The sequence below is a fragment of the Typopeltis vanoorti genome, chromosome 12, assembly GCF_054136105.1.
Source record: "Typopeltis vanoorti isolate ZY-2024b chromosome 12, IOZ_Tvanoo_1.0, whole genome shotgun sequence".
NCBI classification, from domain to species: domain Eukaryota; kingdom Metazoa; phylum Arthropoda; class Arachnida; order Uropygi; family Thelyphonidae; genus Typopeltis; species Typopeltis vanoorti.
In genome coordinates, this window is record NC_143560.1 from 36,016,544 (window position 1) to 36,040,415 (window position 23,872).

The window sequence follows — 23,872 nt, forward strand, 5'->3', positions numbered from 1 at the left end:
TGATCAGTGAACAAGTATTTCAAAAGGTAGAATAAGAATAATGAATTTTTTTCCCCTTTAAACAGATGGGAGCTGTAAATTAAAGATGCCAAGAAATTAATTCTTGGTTTAATCCTTTATCCAAGTGTAAGCTAATGACCTTCACACCAATTGCCTTAGTATCCCATAATGCGATGCACATACCCTTATGAACATGTATAATACTATGCATTATGGGAAGGGCTGCTATCCAGACTAGTTTATGATCTTTATTTAGGTCTCACCAGTGGGAGCCAGACCCCAGAAGTGATACTAAGTTTGAAGTAATGCAGAAGTCATATTTCCATATACAAGTAACCAGAAGGTGTCACCTTATTACTAAAATATTCTGGATTAGAGTTAGATGGTAAATGTTTTTCCACTTGGGTATACTATGAATTTAAACATTCCAAAAATTCTTGGTTGTTTCATCCTTTATCCAAGTTTAAGCAAACAAAGCTTGTGTGTAAAGTAACTTCACAACTGGGCTATTAGTATATAGGCTAATGACTTCACATCAGTTGCCTTAGTATCCCATAATGCAATGCACATATCCTTATGAACATGTATAATACTATGGGAAGGGCCACTATCCAGACCTTTATTGAGGTCTCATCGGTGTGAGCCAGACCCAAAAGTGATACCAACTAATCTTCTTCTCTTCCGTCTAAGACGGGTTGAGTCTTCTCTTGAGCAGGATCTTCCAGTCTTCTCTATTCCTTGCTGTTCAAAAAAGTTCCTTATTAGTCATGTTATACTTCAGAGAAAGTGATTATGACATGATAAGGCTGCATCCCGAGATGTTCTTTATTAATTTCAGCCAGGTAATTTTTGGTCTTCCAGGTCTTCTTTTTTCAATTGGAAAAGTATTGATTAGGACGTTAGGAAGTCTGTCTGCATCCATGCGTACAGTGTGTCCAAACCATCTCAGTTGTTGTTTTCTAATTTTTTCTATTATTGTCTTTTTATACAATAGTTCTTGTCTGACTGTGATGTTTGTTTTCTTTTCTATCCAACTTGTTCTACTTATTTTTTTTAAGCATTTCATTTCAAATGCCAGCAGTTTTTTCTCCTCTCTTTTTTTAACTGTCCACGCTTCGGCTCCATAGATGACTGTTGGTATAATTATTGTTTCATATAATTTGATTTTGGCTTGTTTAGATATCTTGTTTGTTTTCCAGATTTTCTGTAATTTTCCCATGGTGGTCCATCCTATCGCTATTTTGTGTTTGATTGTTTTGAGTTCATCTATTGTTTCTGTTAGTTTTGATCCAAGGTATATGAAGTTGTCTACTTGTTTTATTTGTTCTCCATTTAGGGTGGCTGAGATGGTAGTTCTGTTCCTCCCTATTTTCATCACTTTTGTCTTTTGTATATTTATTGTCATATCATATGTTTTACAAGTTTCGTTTAGCTTGTTGATCAACTTTTGTAGTTCATTTGGGGTTCATGCAAGAAGGACGAGATCATCTGCATATTTGATATTATTTATGTTTAAACCGTTGACATTGATTCCAGGCTCATTGTCTATTGCTTTCTTTACAACTTCTTCTAGATATATGTTCAATAGGCATGGAGATAATGGGCATCCTTGCATTACTCCTTTTTGGATCTCTATGGGTTCTGTTGTGAGTGTGTCCTTTTTAATTATTGCATTTGTCTTAGAGTAATATTTTATCAGAAACTGTATTATATATTTATTTATTGCTTTTTCTAGTAGAATTTTAAGAAGGATTTCTCTGTTGATGTTATCGAAAGCTTGTTTAAAGTCCACAAAACAACAATATAGTTCTTTATGGTCTTCCCGGCTGAGCTCTGCTAGTTGGTGCAATGTGAAAATTTGGTTTATTGTTGAATAGTTTCCTCAGAAACCAGCTTGTTCTATGCCTATCATTTCTTCGTAGGTGGTTTATAATCTATTTTGTATAATTTTTATGAATATTTTATAGGTGTGAGAGAGTAAATTGATTGGTCTGCAATTTCTGCAGTCTCTTTTGTCTCCTTTCTTGTATATTGGGATGATTTTTCCAGTTCTCCAGTCATCTGGGATCTCTCCTGTTTGTAGTATTTTATTGAATAGGGTTGTTAAATATTCTATTGATATGCTGCCTCTATATGACCACAGTTCAGTAGGGATAGTATCAATGCCTGGTGCTTTATTGTTTTTCATCTGTTTTATTGCATATCTAACTTCTTCTTGTAAAATTTTTGGGTGATCATTATTTTCTTCTATTGTTAGCATTGTAGTTTTGTTTCCTTGGTGGAAGATAGTCTTAAAATGGTTTGATCAGATTTTTCTTATATGTTCAATATTCCCGGTTTCAGTAATCTTGTTGTTTATCATTGTTACTGCTTTTGCTGAGAATTCCTTTGTAATTTCTCTTACAGTATCATGGAAGACTTTTAGGTTGTTTTGTTGGTATGCTTCTTGGCATTTCTTAGCTTTTTCTTCTAACCATTTTTCGTTGGCTTTTTTGCATAGATTATCAACTTTATTTTTTAGTGCTCTGTATTTTTCTCTATTCTCTTCATTGTTTTGTTGGTTTACAAGTATCTTGGCCTCTCTTTTCTCTTCTATGGTACCTATGATTTCTTGGGTTATCCACTGTTTGTTTATTTTGGGTTTGGAACCTAGAGTGTCTTTTGCAATTGATAACACTGTTTCTTTTTCTTCTTCCCAGTATTTTCCACTGTTCTGTAAGATGGAGGGTTTTAATTTCAAGCACATCTGTTCTAAAAATTGACTTCTGCTTGAGCTATCTTTTAGTTTCGATAGGTTGATGTTTTCTTCTTTTCTGATATTATTTTTCCTGTTGAATTTTATCTTCACTTTGGCAATTAATATTTCGTGGTCAGTGTCAAAATCAAAACTTCTTAATGTTCGTACATTATTTACTGATCTTTTCCATTGTTTGTTTATGATGATATAGTCTATGCAGTTCTTTATATTACCATCTGGAGATGTCCATGTATATTTATTATTAGGGCGTTGATAGAACAGTGTGTTTGTAATCATTAGATCGTTTGCTTTACAGAAGTGGAGTAATTGTTCTCCTCTATCGTTAAGCTCTCCGTATCCAAATTTCCCCATCAAATCTTTTTTGTCTGCTGTGAACTGTCCTATTTTAGCATTAAAATCTCCCATCACTATCATGAGTTCTCTATTTTTGGGATTATCTATTTCCTGTTGTAATTCTTCATAGAAATTTTCTATTTCTTCCTCTGAATGGTTACTGTCTGGTGCATATATTTGGATTATTTTAATTGTTTGACCTTTTTCTTTTGCTTGAAGTTTGGCTGTTATTATTCTAGGAGACACTGGGTTTATTTCAATTACTGAGTGTGTAAGTTTCTTTTCAATTAGTAATGCAACTTCTTCTCTGTGTATGTTATCTTTTCTTCCTGAGAAGTACAGTCTTCCTTCTGGTAAATCCATGAATCCATCTCCGCACCAGTGTGGTTCTGATAAACCTAAAATACTCCATTTCAGTCTTTTTAAATTTTCCTGGACTAATTGCAATTTTCCAGGTCGGTATAGTGATCTTATATTGAGGGTGGCTACATGTTTCACATCCTTGACTGACCACATTGCTGATTTCTCACCTACTCTATGTGGTCTTTGAGTAGGTGCGTCGGTTGTCCCGTACACAGTAGCACTATCTCGGTTTGTATTCTTTCTCCTGCTCATGAAAGTTACTGGCATAACAATGTAGCCAGCTTTCCATACCTCTGCTACATCCTTTGGTCCACGGCTCTTTATTCTTTATTCAGAGCAACGCATTTGGGTTTCCGCCACCCCGGGGATGTGCCTGGTAGGAGTGTGGTCTCCCCCAAGGATACCAACTAATATTAATCCAGAATATTTTAGTAATATGGTGTGACACCTTTTGGCTACTTTTATATGGAAATATGACTTTTGCGTTACTTCAACTTTGATGCCACTTCTGGGTCTGGCTCCTGCTGATAAGACCTCAAAAAACTACCCAGATTAGTCACTATCCAGATTCGAAACCAATCTGGGTAGTGACCTTTTTCATAATGCATAGCATTATACACGTCCATAAGGATATGTGCATTACATTATGGGATACTAAAGCAAGTGATGCCAAGTCATTAGTCTCTATATATATATGCACGAGTTGCCCAGTTGTGAAGTTGCTTCATGCACAGACTTTGTTTGCTTACACTTGGATAAAGGATTAAACCCTGAATATAATTTCTACTTTCTTGGGACTTTGCCAGAGCTGAGACTTAAACATCTTAGTCAAAGGCATCATTAGTTCTCTTGCACATTCTCATAAAATGGAGCTGCTATCCCATCCAATCAGCTGTGTTTGCATTCAGATTCTTCAACATCCTAAGTACCTCCATCACCCTCTGTTCCACATTAGTCCATGTCACCTCTGCCATAACAATATCCACACGTGGATGATATACCATCACAAAGTGGTCACTCTTTAGCTCAACAGTTTCATCTGTCTCTGTCATCTCTCTAACATCTGCACTCATTAAAAATTATCCTTCCATAGTCATTCTTCCTCCTACTTGCATCATTACAGAAAATCTCTTTGGGATTTCATTTTGCCTGCTCAGCTAATTTCTTCATATAATCTGATATTGCCTTCCTTAACATGCTGGTTACTTTTCTTGCCTGATCCTTGTACTGTTCATGAGTTAACTGGTTACTTTTCTCCTTATATATATCCTCCACAACATATTTTTTTGTAGCTCATACTTTATGATACTACTCATCCATCTAACACCTACCAATTAGATCTTTTGACTTTAGGTATACAGTATAATATTACTTCCTCTAGTTATCCCTTGACATCATTCCTTTGAAATTTATGCCATGGTTTCAAACTGCTTTCTAAACGTATCAGTAATCACTTGCCTTATAGTTCACATATACCCTTTCTTAACTGGAATATCTACATGTTTTGCTACCTCCCAAGTCAACACCACATGATCACTTTCTCCAATTGGAGGCTATCTTAGTTATGGTCAGGTCTTTTGACCCTGTAACATGATCCAACACTCACTTATCTAATGCTGGAACTAATGTTCACTTATATAATTTGCATTCTGATCTGAAGCCTTCTGACTCTTTATCTTAACAACTACTTTTACACACCTACCGAGAGTTTGCTTACGAAAAAGATACCTCTCTGACATTTCAAGTTCTTTAGTACTGAATGAGAGTTTCTGCTCTCTTCAGGTTTCTGCCAGGTTTCTCTTAGGAGAATCAACCAGTTTGAAACAGCTGTCAGTCCAGTGAAACCTTATCAAAATGGACTAATGGAAAGGCAACTCGTGAATGCTGGTGAGTGTATTCCCATAAGCTCTCTATTCAACTTATTTTTATGAAACTTTCATAGTTTCTACATTCGGCTTTGAAATAATGCTGGATCTAATATCCATTTATATAATTTTGTATCTGAAGCCTTTTGGCTCTTTATTTTAGTAAATACTTCAATAAGAATATAGAAAATAAATATAAGGAAAGTGACAAAATATTCTGGAGGCTATCGAAAAAGCTTAGAAATGGAGGAAAAAGCTACAAAAAGAATCAAAGATGATAAATGACATGAAAACCAGAGATAAGGATATCCTAGAGTAACTTTGAAAAGTTATTCAAACAAAACAAGCAATGACAGAACAGTGGTAGAAATTTTCAAGACAGCTGCAGACAGGGGTACATATCGATACTTGAGGTAGAAAGAACCATCTAAAGCTTGAAATGTGGAAAGGCAGTGGTGGGTGATAGTCAACCAGAAATGCTTAAATATAGAAGTATGAAAATTTTACAGTGGCTACACCAGATAATTCAGAAGGTCGAATTCCAGATGATTGGAATTGACCCTATAGTTCCCATCTATTAAAAAAAAAAAGAATAAAGCTGAATGAAGTGAGAATTGCAGATGAATTACTCTGCTAAGTGTTCTATCAGATAAGATTTATGCAAGCAGACTTAAAAAGAGGTTGAGAAATTTGGAGAAGAACAAACTGGTTTCAAGCCAAATAGAGGTTGTCGAGATCAGATTTTCACTTTATGACAAATAGTTCAGAAATCGTGGGAATATGACAAAGATCTGTACTACTTAAGTTATGTAGTTCTATAAAAAGCATACAATAGTGTGCCCACAGGAAACCTTTTCAAGACAATACAATTATATGAAGTAAACAGAACATTGTACAGTGCAATACATAATCTATATTTAAGTTGCAAGTCAGTAGTTAGAATTGAAGGAAATACAGAAGTTGGTTTCATGTAAAATCATGAATAAGACAAGGAGACACATATATTTACTCATTTTCTCATTTTCATGAGTAAAGATATGGCATTAAACCTAATATTAGAATCAGAGATATTTACTGCAAGTCTCCATGGCTGTTTAACTAAATTTCATAACAGCTGTGACAAATTTAGCATGAAAATCAACAATAAAAAGACCAAAACTAGTTAAATAGGCAGGAACATAGAGAACTTCAGCTGGGTTTCTCAATGGAGACCCTATAAAACAAGTAAATATTTCAACTGTTTAGGCACAGTGAAGATGTGCAAATTTGGTGAAGATGGCAAATTAAATTTGGAAATAGACAGTGGAATAAGTTAAGCTGGTATGGTGTTCAAAACAGTTTTAAGTTATGAATCTGAAAGTTGGGTTAGAAAGAAAGCGCTTGATTAAAGACAAGGGACATTAGATATGAGAGTTTTGAGAAAAATTAGGAGAGTGAACTGATGGCATTAATGTGCCAGCAGTCTAAGATGGTATGGCCACTTAAATAGAATGGGTGAGGAAAGATAAGCAGAACAGAAGTTTGATGCCAAGATGGCAGGAAAGACACTCAGAGGAAGACTAAGGTCTAGGTGGATTGATTCAGTCAGAAGTGCCTTAGAAGCACGAAATGTTGGATATGATAATTAATAGACTAATTTGTAGAAAATTATTAGCCATTTTCTGGTCTCTTCTAGATGAAGTCTTCCCCAAAGTCCTCCATTCAGTCCTCTCTTGACTTTTCTGTTGGTCAGTTCCACTCACTATCATTTTTGGTCCTCCTATTGTTCTTTCTATCTGAGATATCATTCCGATATCAGCTTTTTTCCACTTCTCTTGCAATGTGACTTGTCATTTAGATGTTTTAAAGGCTGTTACATCACTCACCATGATCTGAGTTCTGACCCATGAATTGTACTTTTGTATCTTGAATAGAAAGCAGCGATCTTTCCATTTTCCTCTAGATAGTCCTCAACTTGTTGGTCAATTTTTTATTCAAACCCCACCTTTCACTTCTATGAGGGACATCCAGAAACTAAGTTCCGATGGACTGTCGGAGAAACAAAAATATACTTACCAAAAAAAAAAAACTTTATTGGAAATTAAAGTAGACATCTGTCATACCTTTCTACGTAATTTCTGCCATTGTTCAGGCACTTATCATAACGGGGCACCAAGAGTCGTATACCTTTATTGTAGAAGGTTGCCGCCTGTGATGTAAACAAGGTCAAAGAAGCATGTTGACTGCTTCTTTGACCTTTTCATCTTGAAACTGTCAGCTACCAAGGAAAGATTTCAGATGTTTGAACAGGTAAAAGTCACTTGGCGGGATGTCAGCACTATATGGGGGGTTTTTTCTCCCGGAAACTCGGGTTTTTCATCCCGCATACATACAAATCGGCCCTTCAGAACACACGCAATTTACAGACAAAAATTACTAGTTGTGGTGGTGTTGGAGGTGGGCGGTAGATGGCGTTGATGGAGATGATTCGTAGTAGCGGTTAGGTGTAGAGACAGTTGTAGATGTCCTCCTGCGATGAGTCTTCGGACTCCTTGGAGGTATCAGGAATAATAATAATAATGGAATTGTTCTCAGCCGAAGGTGGTGAGAAATTGTTATACCAGCCATGTGTGGGCAGGCGTTATCATGAATCAAAACAATGCCCCTGGTAAGCAGGCCATGTCGTTTATTCAGGATCACACAATGCAGTTTTTTAAGGGTTTGGCAGTAGTACATACAGTAGTACCACGTGGTACATACAGTAGTACCACGTTGATTATAGAGCCTTGATCCAAGAAGTCTACCAGCAAAATTCCTTGTCTGTCCCAAAACATAGTGCACATGATTTTCCGAGTGGAAAACGTTGTCTTCAATTTCGTCTTGACTGGTGATGAGGTTTGCCTCCACTCCATGGACTGTTGTTTGGATTCAGGGGTTGCATGGGACACCCAAGTCTCGTCCCCAGTGACAGGTCTGCTCAGGAAAGCATCGCCATCCTCATTGTAGCATGTCAAGAATTTCAATACAGCGTCTAGCTGATTCACTTTGTGTTGTTCTGTAAGCAACTTCGGCACCCAGCATGCACACAATTTCTGATAATTCAGTTTCTCTGACACAATTTCATGAAGATGTGAACATGAAACTTCTGGAAATTGCAGCATGCGTTCAGTTGAATCTTCTCTTCAACTGAATGCACCAAATCATCAGTCACTAAAGATTGTTGCCTGCTTTGTTCATCATCGTGCACACCTGTCCTTCCTTCATTAAAAGGTCTTGCCCATCTTCGTACCATTGAATCACTCATTGCTTATTCCCATAAACCTCAATAGTTTGCTGATGAATTTCAGCTGCTTTAATGTTCCTCACATTCAAGAAATGGATAACTGACCTAATTTCACATGCGCGTGGGCGAGTCGATTTTCTTAGACATTATAAACATACACCAAGAAGCGTACGCACTGTGAGAATGTCTGAAAATGGCTCCAACGCCTTGTTAAGGAATCAACAAACTTGACACACATGTGCACCATTGTGATCACAGCGCTGCAGTGAAAATATTTAAAAATGAAACTTTCTGGATCTCCCTCGTATATTCTTAGACATTATGAACATACACCAAGAAGCGTATGCACTGTGAGAATGTCTGAAAATGGCTCCAATGCCTTGTTAAGGAATCAACAAACTTGACACACATGTGCACCATTGTGATCACAGCGCTGCAGTGAAAATATTTAAAAATGAAACTTTCTGGATGTCCCTCGTATATATCATGACAGGAAGCATAGAACTATCAAATGTTTTAAGGCAGATTGGGATGTCTTGTTTGTGTGCTTCACATTGTTTTCCAATGCATATCAACCAAGTTGAATTCTACATATGTCTTTATAGTCTCCTTTTACTGTGATTTTTTTTGTCTTGGGTAAACATAGGAGATTACTATATCATTTTCAAGTATTCCAGATGTATTGGTTTTTTTTATGTATTTATTATACATTATTTTTGTTTTGTCTTTGTTTATATTTAATCCTTGTTTACTTTGTGCATTTATTTCATTGATCATTTGTTGAAGTTCTGCAAAGGTTTCATAAAAGTATTGTGTCATATAGCTGATTTCATTCTTTCCCATTTACTATAATTCCTTTATTTTTCCATTCCAGATTTTTAAAAATTTTTAGGAATGCTGTAAATAATTTAGGTGAAATGGCATATCCCCGTGTAACGTTTTTTTTCTTTATAGAAAATGTCATATTTTTTTCCGATTTTATATATATGAATTTTTATATGTATGACTAAGTATATCAATGTAAGTTTTTTTTTCAATTCCTTGAGTTTTTAAGAGCTAAAGTAGTTAACGTTGAAATCAAATCAAATTCCTTTTTCAAAATTAATGCGTAATCTGCATTATTCACCATCTCCATCTGGCAGGGCTTTTTTTCCATAATCATTCCACTTCCTTCTGGCTGCATAACAAAAGAACTGATTTTTAAATTAAATTTTGGGGTCTTCTGAAAAAGTCATTAAGATCTTTTGTTCTGCATGCATCAAATCAACAACTTATTTTTTTGATTAACACAATTTTGGTATCCAGTAATGATGCAGAATCTTGTGGGGAAACTTTGGCCATCAGTATAATCCAAATTAATAGTACCTATTTACCATATCCTGAAGGATGAGCTTGAAAGATTTGTTTGTCTGTAATGGACAGACAAATTTTAATTTGATAAGAATATGTGATTCACATTAAAAAATAAAAAAGAATGAAAACTTTCATGATGTGATGCTTTTCCCTGTGCTCCTTGCCAATAATATTTCATTAAGTTTATTTTTGTGTATGTTACTTTTTTCAATATGGATTAACTAATGATCAGAATTCCTTTTTTGTATCGTTCGTAAATATTTTTGGAGTCAAATTTATTTAGCTGTATTTCAACTGGTAGTCTCATCTTTCTATCCAGAAAGTCAGTTTATAAATTTTTATTTAAATGTTTAATTTAAAGAAGTTATATTTTTTATGTACTGAGATATGAAAAAATATATACTTAAGCATTTAATGATAAGTGAGGTTAGTAAAACTCTAGTTTTCTTGACCTCACTTTTGAACTATTAAATTTTAGTCATGTATTATGATGAGTACTATTCACCTCAGTTTGCAAGGGTTAATTCATTTGGAATAATCAGATGTTAGGAATGGTGTATATGTTGGAGAGGGGAAACTGGTGTTCTTATAATAAAACTTAAAATAGCAAATATCAGAATGATTGATTTTCAGACTGTAATGGTAGGTGGAGGGTTTGGAAAATTGTTAAAACTGCAAATAACATGATTGGTTTCAGATGTTAGTCCAAGAAGATGGGATGTTATGTAATTCACAGTAGTGTGGCTTTGACAAAATTATTTAAAAAAATCCTAGTAATTTTTCATATTCAGAATCAAGTAATCTCGTGATCTCTCAAGCTTTAAAGTTGGCAGATGTGCATTCAGTATTAAATAGCCCTTCCTTTAAACTTCTATTTTATAACATTTGAATTTTTCTTATGATCTTCACTTTTTTTCTATAGCAAAGACCATATCCATTATAACCAGCATAACTGTGAGCAGTCTTATCAACGAGACATCCAAGTTCCAGTATGCCCCCTCTGTAACACAATTATACCTGTTAAGCGTGGAGAGCCTCCTGATATTAAAGTAGGAGAACACATAGATAGAGACTGTAAAGATCCTGCAAGTGCAAAAAAGAAGGTAAGTTGTCTGTTTTTGTATGAAGGGTAGTATACCAATGTTAGAACTGTGGATGGGCTATTATTATTATTACTTATTACTATTTGCACCATAGAATTAAGTAACTAGATTGTTGGAGGTCTGCTTTAGGTATCGTCCTCTAGCAATGCATTCCACACACACACCAAACCACACTCTGTGCAAAAAAACAAACAAAAAACTTATATCTTTGCATAATTTTTATTGATAGCTCTTTGTCTCGTCTCTGCTTCTTGTTCTGCCTTTTGGAAAATCATTCCAATCTCAGCATTACGTCTCAGTAATGAGTAATGTAATATGCTGCATTTTTTACTTGAACTGCCTTAGCACACTTAGGAAAACAGTCTTTGGCAAAAGTTGGGAATTTTGAAATAAAATACTTTCATTCCAGTCAGAATTATTGCATTAGAACATGTGTTCTGATCAGAAAAACAGAATAAGTAATCACATAAGACTTGAGACTGGCTGGGTGAAGGACTCTTCTATAAGAAAGAAAGATAAGTTTATAGTCTGAGATACTAAGAAAACTGACATTTACAGTGTATTTGAATGTTTTTAAGAAAAATTTAAATTGAAAGCATTGAAATCATCCAAGGAAAATTACCTTGCTCTCTTAATGTTTGGAACTGCAGGAAATGCCACTTTTGTGATAAATGATCTAATTAATGATTATCAGAATTTGGAGAGCAATAAAACAGCAGATGAATATTGCAATATATGCTAAGAAAATTTTGAGCTAGAATAGATCAAAGATTTTAGGTTTAGCATTCTCTGATGCATGTTGTAGTGCAAAGATCAAAAATATTTGAGTGGATGTGTAAGTTATTTTGCATGTAACCTTGGTAGATTTGTGGCAGTTTTTTTCCTGAGCTACATGGCTGTTTCTTTATGTTGGCTTTTGTAGTTAATGGGGAAGAGAAGAATTAATTTGGGCGTGCAGTAGGGAATGAAAGGCTTGTTAACATGTTATCCAGTCTCTTGTTTGTGTATGACCACTAACACTATACTAAAACTCCTGTTAAACACAATCTGCAGAATTAGTAGCAGTAAAATTATTTGCTAGCTGGTTGGAAAGTTTCCTTATTTGTTTCCACTAGATTTATCCAGAATATTGTGTAGCAGCTGGCCTACAGAGCCACTTCTATAGACTTGTATGGAGGAAGTTCTAAGTCACTGTAATGTATTCAGGGTTTACTTGAATTGTTTCTTCTGCATTGCTTTTCTCCCTCCCTCCTTATATGCAGTGCAGAAGAAACAATTCAAGTAAACCATTCAAGGTTTTGTTATAGAAATCGTACATAGCAGCAAACGTGGTGACAGCATTTCATCAAATGGTGAAAATCATCTATTACCTAAGGGCCTAGTTGGCATCTCTTCTGACTAGGAAAAGTAGGCACTTACATGTACATTACTTCCAATAATTTCCAGAGTTCTGTTTGTGGAAATAGGCCACACTATGAGAAAGTGATGTCATCACTGGGAAATGGTAAAAGTTATACATAGCCACTCTGTTAATTGTCTGAAAGATGGGATTAGAAACCTATTCAAGAGGCCAGACTCTTGTAAGATTACAATGGATATCATACCTAGTCTTCAGAACATTTGATGTTGAAACATTCACTACTTACTCTGCAAAAAACAAATCTCCATTTCTCTTCTTTACATCATCTTTATCCAGCTTCCAGGATGACTTCTCATTCTCCCATCTGTTACCTGTCTATTATTACAACATAAGATCATTATTACCTCTATGAGAAGGGGGGGGGGTTAAAAGTTCTGATTAACCACCTAGAACAAAAATGATATTAGAGAATCTGATATAACTACAAGAACGAACATACAAGGATATAAGAACATGAGTTATCTTCATAACTCTGCTACTAGTACGTTCTTTCTTGTTGCTTTAATATCATTTTTGTTCTATGTGTTTATCAGAACTTTTCAGCCCTCCCCTTGTATATCTATTGGCAGGCTCTTCTCACCAACTTGCATGCCATCTCCTCCTATATGTTAGCTCTACAGAACATGTTCCCTTAATTTGTTCTTGTATTCAACATTCTAGAGTAGTGTGGCAGTCTCATCTCTGCACTTTGTTTCTTTATCACAAATATCTAGGTGACCATATCTGTGCTATCGCCTTATCCATAGTTCTGTCTTCATTATGGTAGCAATTTTCCACTAAACCTTTACAATGAAATTAGCTCCTTGTGTACCAAGATCAAACTCTGCCATAGGTGGAGCGTATCCCTATGCCGGTCCTAAGCCCAGTTAAAAGAGGAAGGTCGAGCGACGGGCTAACCACCCATCCTAATAACCTCTCCCAACAGACGAATATTGACAGGACTTTAGAGGGGAGCCAACTATGATGCAGGTAGGGCAAAGCCTAATGGAACCTCACTTGCGGATGAAATCAATCACTCACCCTAAAATTAAACTTAAAATTGGAACATGGAATGTTTGCACAAGGTACCAAATTGGAAAAACTAGGCAGATAGTCAATGAGATGAGTAAATACTGTCTTGATATGTTAGGAATTGCTGAAACAAGATGGACAGGTTTTGGTGAGATAAGAACAACCGACAAATATTGCATATTGTATTCGAGAGATGATGAAAGACATGAGAAAGGAGGTGCAGTGATTGTAAGTGAGAAAGCAAGGAAAAGTCTGATGGAATGGAACCCAATAAATAACCAAATAATTAAAGCTAGATTTTTCTCCAGGATCATGAAATTGACCATCATATAAGTATATGCAAATGATGCCGAAGAAATTGAGAAAGCACAATTCTATGAACAATTCCAAAAAGTGATTGATAAAGTCCCTAAACATGACTTGTTAATTTTGATGGGAGACATGAATGCTCAAGTAGGGAAAAGAAAGACAGAAGATGAACGTGCTATAGGAAACGAAGCGAGTGGTGAGCAAAATGAAAATGGAGAACTTTTTACATCCTTATGTGAATTAAATAACCTCATTATAGGAGGTAGTATCTTTAAACATAAGGAAATTCACAAACTAACATGGATATCCTCCGATGGAAAAACAAAAAACCAGATTGATCACATTGCTATATGTAATACTTTCAAGAGGACATTACAAGATGTAAGGGTTAAAAGAGGAGTACTTCAGACCATTTTCTGCTAACTGCAATAGTTAAATTAAAGCTAGCAAGAAATTCAAAACTAAAAAAGAATAAGGAAATTAAATATAACATTGATAAACTGAAGGAAAATAAAATAAAAGAGAAATTTACCAATGAACTGAAGAATAGATTTTCAGATTTGGAAGAATCAAATGAAAATTATGAGGAATATAGAGATTGAAGCCAACTGGAAAAAGTGTAAAGAAGCCTTCAATAAAACTGCAGAAGATACTTTAGGAGTGACAAGTGGGAAGTCGCACAAAGAATGGATTACAGGATTACCTTGATGGACCCGTGTTTCACTCAGGATTTCTCCATGAGTGCAGGTCACAAAGATGCCTCCAACGATCTCGATCCTCTCTCTTCCATGTTATACCCATAGATTTCAGTAGTGGATCTTCCCATCTTGTAGGTGGTCTTCCTGGTTTGCTCTTTATTTTTGGTTGCCAGTTGAGTATTCTATATGTCCATCTGTTATCCGTGAGTCTGCCTATGTGACCTGCCCATCTCATCTTGTTTTCATATACTGCAGTTACCACATCTTTTATGCCTGATCTCTTTCTTAGTTCCGTGTTTCTAACATGTTCTATTCTGCTGATGTTACAAATCCTGCGTTCTATTGCACGCTGAGTTATTCTGAGAGTCTTTTCTTCTTTTCTTGTCATGTTCCATGTTTCTGATCCATATGTGAGTGATGGTATAATATCACTATTAAATAGTTTTGCCTTCGGAGAGATGTCAAGATTTGGATCAGTAAGTGTTTCTTTTAGTCTGTTGAATGATAGCCATGCAGCTTTCTTTCTTTTTGCTAGTTCTTCAGATAAATCGTTATTCATTTTTATTGTTTGTCCTAAGTACTTGTGTGAGTCAACTTGTTCTATTGGGATGTTATCAATACATAGGTGACTGTCACTTGTGTAGATGTTTTTGATCCATTTTGTTTTTTCTAGATTCATTTCTAAGCCTATCTTACTGTTGTTTGTGTATACTTTTTCACCCATTTCTTCTAGGTCTTTTGGATTGTGGGATATCAGTACTAGATTATCGGCAAACATAAGAATTTGTAGCTTTTCGCCATCTATGCTTATTCCTCCGTTTAGGTCTATTTTTTTCAGAATGTATTCTAAAGTGCTGGTAAATAGATTTGGGGAGATCACATCGCCTTGGCAGACCCCCTCTCTTTATATCTATATTTATAGGTTGATCAAATAGGGTTATTTGTGTGGTATAATTTTTGTTAATTTCTTTTATCATGTGGATATAAGTAGGATCCACATTTATTTCCAGTAAGGCACTGATGACTGCATTGTGTTCTATGGTATCAAATGCTTTTTTAATATTAATAAAGAGGAAACATAGAGGGATTCGGTATTCTCTGTATTTTTCTGTTAGTTGTGAAATGACCTGGATATGATCTATTGTGGAGAAGCCTCTTCTGAATCCTGCCTGCTCTCTGCTGGAGTTGTCTTCTAGAGTGTTTTGGATTCTGTTCACGATCTTATATATGTGAGAGAGTAGACAGATTGGACGATAGTTTTTTATGTCTTCCTTGTTCCCTTTTTTGAATAGAAGTATGGTTTTTGAGGTTTTCTATTCCTCTGGAATCTTTCTTTCTTTGAAGTACCATGTGAATCTGGCAGCCAAGGCTTTGAAAATAATTGGTCCACCTTGTTGGATTTCTCTTGGGGGAGACCACACTCCTACCAGGTGCGTCCCCCGGGTGGCAGATGGGGGAAACCCAAATGGGTTGCTCTGAATAAAGAATAAAGAGCCATGGACCAAAGGATGTAGCAGAGGCATGGAAAGCTGGCTACATTGTTATGCCAGTAACTTTCATGAGCAGGAGAAAGAATACAAACCGAGATAGTGCTACTGTGTACGGGACAACCGACGCACCTACTCAAAGACCACATAGAGTAGGTGAGAAATCAGCAATGTGGTCAGTCAAGGATGTGAAACATGTAGCCACCCTCAATATAAGATCACTATACCGACCTGGAAAATTGCAATTAGTCCAGGAAAATTTAAAAAGACTGAAATGGAGTATTTTAGGTTTATCAGAACCACACTGGTGCGGAGATGGATTCATGGATTTACCAGAAGGAAGACTGTACTTCTCAGGAAGAAAAGATAACATACACAGAGAAGAAGTTGCATTACTAATTGAAAAGAAACTTACACACTCAGTAATTGAAATAAACCCAGTGTCTCCTAGAATAATAACAGCCAAACTTCAAGCAAAAGAAAAAGGTCAAACAATTAAAATAATCCAAATATATGCACCAGACAGTATTCAGAGGAAGAAATAGAAAATTTCTATGAAGAACTACAACAGGAAATAGATAATCCCAAAAATAGAGAACTCATGATAGTGATGGGAGATTTTAATGCTAAAATAGGACAGTTCACAGCAGACAAAAAAGATGTGATGGGGAAATTTGGATACGGAAAGCTTAACGACAGAGGAGAACAATTACTCCACTTCTGTAAAGCAAACGATCTAATGATTACAAACACACTGTTCTATCAACGCCCTAATAATAAATATACATGGACATCTCCAGATGGTAATATAAAGAACTGCATAGACTATATCATCATAAACAAACAATGGAAAAGATCAGTAAATAATGTACGAACATTAAGAAGTTTTGATTTTGACACTGACCACGAAATATTAACTGCCAAAGTGAAGATAAAATTCAACAAGAAAAATAATATCAGAAAAGAAGAAAACATCAACCTGTCAAAACTAAAAGATAGCTCAAGCAGAAGTCGATTTTTAGAACAGATGTGCTTGAAATTAAAACCCTCCATCTTACAGAACAGCGGAAAATACTGGGAAGAAGAAAAAGAAACAGTGTTATCAATTGCAAAAAACACTCTAGGTTCCAAACCCAAAATAAACAAACAGTGGATAACCCAAGAAATCATAGGTACCATAGAAGAGAAAAGAGAGGCCAAGATACTTGTAAACCAACAAAACAATGAAGAGAATAGAGAAAAATACAGAGCACTAAAAAATAAAGTTGATAATCTATGCAAAAAAGCCAACAAAAAATGGTTAGAAGAAAAAGCTAAGAAATGCCAAGAAGCATACCAACAAAACAACCTAAAAGTCTTCCATGATACTGTAAGAGAAATTACAAAGGAATTCTCAGCAAAAGCAGTAACAATGATAAACAACAAGATGACTGAAACCGGGAATATTGAACATATAAGAAAAATCTGGTCAAACCATTTTAAGACTATCTTCCACCAAGGAAACAAAACTACAATGCCAACAATAGGAGAAAATAATGATCACCCAAAAATTTTACAAGAAGAAGTTAGATATGCAATAAAACAGATGAAAAACAATAAAGCACCAGGCATTGATACTATCCCTACTGAACTGTGGTCATATGGAGGCAGCATATCAATAGAATATTTAACAACCCTATTCAATAAAATACTACAAACAGGAGGGATCCCAGATGACTGGAGAACTGGAAAGATCATCCCAATATACAAAAAAGGAGACAAAAGAGACTGCAGAAATTACAGACCAATCAATTTACTCCCTCACACCTATAAAATATTCATAAGAATTAAACAAAATAGATTAAAAACCACCTACGAAGAAATGATAGGCATAGAACAAGCTGGTTTCCGAGGAAACTATTCAACAATAGACCAAATTTTCACATTGCACCAACTAGCAGAGCTCAGCCGGGAAGACCATAAAGAACTATATTGTTGTTTTGTGGACTTTAAACAAGCTTTCAATAACATCAACAGAGAAATCCTTCTTAAAATTCTACTAGAAAAAGCAATAAACAAATATATAATACAGTTTCTGATAAAATATTACTCTAAGACAAATGCAATAATTAAAAAGGACACACTCACAACAGAACCCATAGAGATCCAAAAAGGAGTAATGCAAGGATGCCCATTATCTCCATGCCTATTGAACGTATATCTAGAAGAAGTTGTAAAGAAAGCAATAGACAATGAGCCTGGAATCAATGTCAACGGTTTAAACATATCATCATCAAATTCCTGCCATGTACCCTCAAGGGGTGTATAGGATATGACAGTACTACATGAAAAAATTACATCATTACTAACTTCCTATCTACAATTTTCCTCCAAGTCAGTCTGTTACTTGTCAAGACTCCAACAACATTATCAGATCTTATATTTCTATCGTCTAAGGCACTTTGTACCGTATCAATCCACCTATATCTTGGTCTTCCTCTGGGTCGTTTTCCTGCCAACCTGGCAGAGAACACTTGTTTTGCTAATCTTTCCTCTCCCATTCTATTTAAGTGACCATACCACGTAAGATTAGCTCTGCTAATGCATTCCTGGATGCTGACAATGTCAAGTTCTTTCCTAATATCCTCATTTTTAATATGATATTGCCATTGATGCCATCTGTTCACGCCTCTAATCTTTCTCAGGACTCTCATATCTGCGGTCTCTAGTCTTTGGTCAAGTGTTTTACTTCTGACCCAGCTCTCAGATCCATAAGTTAAAACTGGTTTGAACACTGTCTTGTATACAGCTAATTTAGTGTTCAGACTAATTTCTCTCTTATTCCATATGAATTTATTCAATTGACTTCCCACCATACCAGCTTTGCTGATTCTGTTGTCTATTTCTATATTTAATTTACCAACTTCAGTAAAAATTGTGCCTAAGTAGCTGAAATGTTTTACTCGTTCCACAGGTTCTCCATTCACAACACAGTTGACATTTTCAATGATTCTGCCTATTTTCATTGTCTTTGTCTTTTTATTGCTGACCTTCATACCATATCTATTACAACAGCTATTCAATTTAGTCAGAGAATCTTGCAGACTTGGAGCGGATTTATTTAGAAGTATAACATCATCCGCATAAAGCAAAGAGCTGACATTAACATCTCCAATTTTGATATCAGGTTTAATACCACTTTCCTTCATAATGTGATCCATATAGATAATGAATAACAGACGGGATAATGTACATCCTTGTCTCACACCTGATTTAACATTAAACCATCTTCCTGTACTTCCTTCAGTTCTAACTGCTGACTTACAACTCAAATAAAGACAAAGTATTGCTTGATATACTTAGTTTAAACATAAATAATATCAAATATGCAGATGATCTCGTCCTTCTGGCAAGAATCCCAAATGAACTACAAAAGTTGATCAACAAGCTAAACGAAACCTGTAAAACATATGACATGACAATAAATATACAAAAGACAAAAGTGATGAAAATAGGGAGGAACAGAACTACCATCTCAGCCACCCTAAATGGAGAACAAATAGAACAAGTAGACAACTTCATATCTTCCTTAAACTTCCTTCAATTCTAACTGCTGACTTACAACTCAAATAAAGACAAAGTATTGCTTGATATACTTAGTTTAAACATAAATAATATCAAATATGCAGATGATCTCGTCCTTCTGGCAAGAACCCCAAATGAACTACAAAAGTTGATCAACAAGCTAAACGAAACCTGTAAAACATATGACATGACAATAAATATACAAAAGACAAAAGTGATGAAAATAGGGAGGAACAGAACTACCATCTCAGCCACCCTAAATGGAGAACAAATAGAACAAGTAGACAACTTCATATCTTCCTTAAACTTCCTTCAATTCTAACTGCTGACTTACAACTCAAATAAAGACAAAGTATTGCTTGATATACTTAGTTTAAACATAAATAATATCAAATATGCAGATGATCTCATCCTTCTGGCAAGAACCCCAAATGAACTACAAAAGTTGATCAGCAAGCTAAACGAAACCTGTAAAACATATGACATGACAATAAATATACAAAAGACAAAAGTGATGAAAATAGGGAGGAACAGAACTACCATCTCAGCCACCCTAAATGGAGAACAAATAGAACAAGTAGACAACTTCATATACCTTGGATCAAAACTAACAGAAACAATAGATGAACTCAAAACAATCAAACACAGAATAGCAATAGGATGGACCACCATGGGAAAATTACAGAAAATCTGGAAAACAAACAAGATATCTAAACAAGCCAAAATCAAATTATATGAAACAATAATTATACCAACAGTCATCTATGGAGCCGAAGCGTGGACAGTTAAAAAAAGAGAGGAAAAAAAACGGCTGTCCTTTGAAATGAAATGCTTAAGAAAAATAAATAAAACAAGTTGGATAGAAAAGAAAACAAACATCACAATCAGACCAGAACTATTGTATAAAAAGACAATAATAGAAAAAATTAGAAAACAACAACTGAGATGGTTTGGACACACTGTACACATGGATGCAGACAGACTTCCTAACGTCCTAATCAATACTTTTCCAACTGAAAAAAGAAGACCTGGAAGACCAAAAATTACCTGGCTGAAATTAATAAAGAACATCTCGGGATGCAGCCTTATCATGTCATAATCACTTTCTCTGAAGTATAACATGACTAATAAGGAACTTTTTCGAACAGCAAGGAATAGAGAAGACTGGAAGATCCTTCTCAAGAGAAGACTCAACCCGTCTTAGATGGAAGAGAAGAAGAAGTTGGATTTCTTCAGCCTTAACATGATGAAGTCCTGAGTCTTTTCCTTGACTCATTTTCTTAAGGGCATGTGCTATTTCTTCTGGAAGTACATCTGGTATATTGCTTGGTTTTGGAACTGATAGTTTCTGAAACTTGGCACTTAATTGCATAGAGATCATTATAAAAATTCTGCACAATTTCTTCTATCCTTTTTCTATTAGTATGTTTTTCTCCATTTTGATCCTGTAAAGCAGATGGAATTCACTGTTTAAAATTCAAGTCTTTCTCTATTTTTTTCAGGCTAGTTTTTGCCTGCACTGCTTCTCTTAATTTTTGTATCCTGAAAACTTTGTAGTCTTCTGGAATTCTTTTCCTTAGTAATTTACAGATAATTTTGTATTCTAGAAAATTTTCTTCAGTTCTTTTCTCTTTTTCAGTAGTTCTAGAGTTTGAGGTGACAGTCATTCTCTTTTTTTTTTTTTTTTTGTTTCACAGGAATTTCTTATTTTTTCTTGCACTCGTTGAATTTATTAATAAAGTCAACGTAGTCATCATTTATGTAACAGTTTTTAATAGTCCGTTCGGTCTCTTCTGTGTACTTCCTGAGCTTGTGGTAGTCTATTTGTTTGGGTTGTCTTTTATGGTTTGATGTTGACCTGATATGTTGTTCTTTTTTGTGGTCTATTCTTATAATGGCTCTGAGGAGTCTGTGGTCAAAATCTATGTTGAAGTCTGTTTTGCCTATTTTACCAACATTTTGTACCAGTCTTTTACAGTCTGTTAAAATGTAGTCAATTTCATTTTTTGTGTCTCCATTCGGTGATTGCCAAGTCCAATTTTGACAATCAAATTTTGAACTCCCTGGTGGACACAGAAAGTTAAAGAGGCAGTGAAGGAAAAGAAGAAAGCATATCAAAAGTTCCTGTCAAATAAGTCAGCTTGTGCTCTTAGAGAATATAGAGACAAATGCAAGAATGCTAAACACCATGTAAAACTAGCTAAACAAAAGTCATGGGAGGACTTTGGCAAGAATATAGAAAATAAATATCAAGAAGGTGGCAAAATATTCTGGAGGTTGTTGAAAAAGCTTAGGAATGGAAGAAAGAGTGCTCTAAAAGGAGTTAGAGATGATAAAGGTGAAGTATGGAGTAATTACTTTGAAAAACTGCTAAATGAAACAAGCAGTAATGACAGCACAGTGGTAAAAAAACACTGACCAGGCATACAATCAGGAATACATACCATACTTGAAGTAGAAAAAGCCATCAAAGGCTTGAAATGTGGAAGGCAGCAAGGGTAGATGATGTTCGACCAGAAATGCTGAAGTATGGTGGTATAAGAGTCTTACAGTGGCTGCACTGCATAATTCAGAAAGCCTGGACAGAGGGACAATTTCCCGATGATTGGAGTAGAGCTCTCATAGTACCCATATATAAAAAGGGAAATAAAACTGCATGTGAAAATTACAGAGGTATTTCCCTACTGAGTGTTCCTGGCAAAATCTATGCAAGTATACTTGAGAAACGGTTGAGAAGAATTGTGGAAGAAAAGCTTGGTGAAGAACAAGCTGGATTCAGGCCAAATAGAGGCTGTCAGGATCAGATCTTCACTTTACGACAAATAGTGGAGAAATCATGGGAATATAACAAAGATCTGTATTTAAGTTTTGTCGATTTGGAAAAGGCATATGACAAGGTGCCAAGAGAGAAGCTATTCAATACACTGCAGTTATATGGTGTCAATGGGGCATTATATCAAGCAATACTTAGTCTTTATTTGAGTTGTAAGTCAGCAGTTAGAATTGAAGGTAGTACAGGAAGATGGTTTAATGTTAAATCTGGTGTGAGACAAGGATGTACATTATCCCCTCTGTTATTCGTTATCTATATGGATCACATTATGAAGGAAAGTGGTATTAAACATGATATCAAAATTGGAAATGTTAATGTCAGCTCTTTGCTTTATGCAGATGATGTTATACTTCTAAATAAATCCGCTACAAGTCGCAAGATTCTCTGACTAAATTGAATAGCTGTTGTAATAGATATGGTATGAAGGTCAGCAATAAAAAAAGACAAAGACAATGAAAATAGGCAGAATCATTGAAAATGTCAACTGTGTTATGAATGGAGAACCTGTGGAACAAGTAAAACATTTCAGCTATTTAGGCATGATTTTTGCTGAAGATGGTAAATTAAATATAGAAATAGACAACAGAATCAGCAAAGCTGGTATGGTGGGAAGTCAATTGAATAAATTCATATGGAATAAGAGAGAAATTAGTCGGAACACTAAATTAGCTGTACACAAGACAGTGTTCAAACCAGTTTTAACTTATGGATCTGAGAGCTGGTTTAGAAGTAAAACACTTGACCAAAGACTAGAGACTGCAGATATGAGAGTCCTGAGAAAAATTATAGGTGTGAACAGATGGCATCAATGGCAATATCATATTAAAAACGAGGATATTAGGAAAGAACTTGACATTGTCACCATCCAGGAATGTGTTATGTCCATTCTGTCACTTAAACAGAATGGGCAAAGAAAGATTAGCAAAACAAACGTTCTCTGCCAGGTTGGCAGCAAAACCACCCAGAGGAAGACCAAGATATAGGTGGATTGATTCGATACAAAGTGCCTTAGACGATAGAAATATAAGATCTGATAATGTTGGTGTCTTGACAAGTAACAGACCGCTTTGGAGGAAAATTGTAGATAGGAAGTTAGTAATGATGTAATTTTTTTCATGTAGTACTATCATATCCTGTACACCCTTTGATGGTACATGGCAGGAATTTGATGATGAAGTAGTCAAAAGGTGTCACAATTTATTATTAAATATCTCTGGATTAGAGATAGATGTTGAAAGTTTTTTCATTTGGTTATGCTATAAACTAATGATGTCAAGAAATTATATTCTTTTTCTCTTCTGGGTCTTATGAGATCTCAGTAAAGGTCATAACTGGTCTGGGTAGTGACCCTTCCCATAATGTTTAGCATTATACGTCTCCTTTGCATTATGGGATATCATTAGCCTCTATATACAAGTGGTTCAGTTGTGAGGATATTTCACATGCAAATATTGTTTGCTTACACTTGAATAAAGGATTAAACCAAGAATATAATGTCATGGTATTTTGAATT

The 23,872-nt window shown here is 35.2% G+C and overlaps 1 protein-coding gene across 8 annotated transcripts in view; it reads left to right on the forward strand.

The window, feature by feature from the left end:
• The window catches only part of LOC150100692 (AN1-type zinc finger protein 2A), a 316,183-nt gene that overhangs the window by 258,992 nt on the left and 33,319 nt on the right, over positions 1–23,872 (forward strand). For all 8 annotated transcript variants that reach the window (XM_090401817.1, XM_090401818.1, XM_090401819.1 and 5 more), the window contains one exon: positions 10,857–11,037. In XM_090401817.1, coding sequence (XP_090257943.1) covers positions 10,857–11,037 — 181 coding nt within the window. The remainder of the gene's footprint in view (positions 1–10,856; positions 11,038–23,872) is intronic.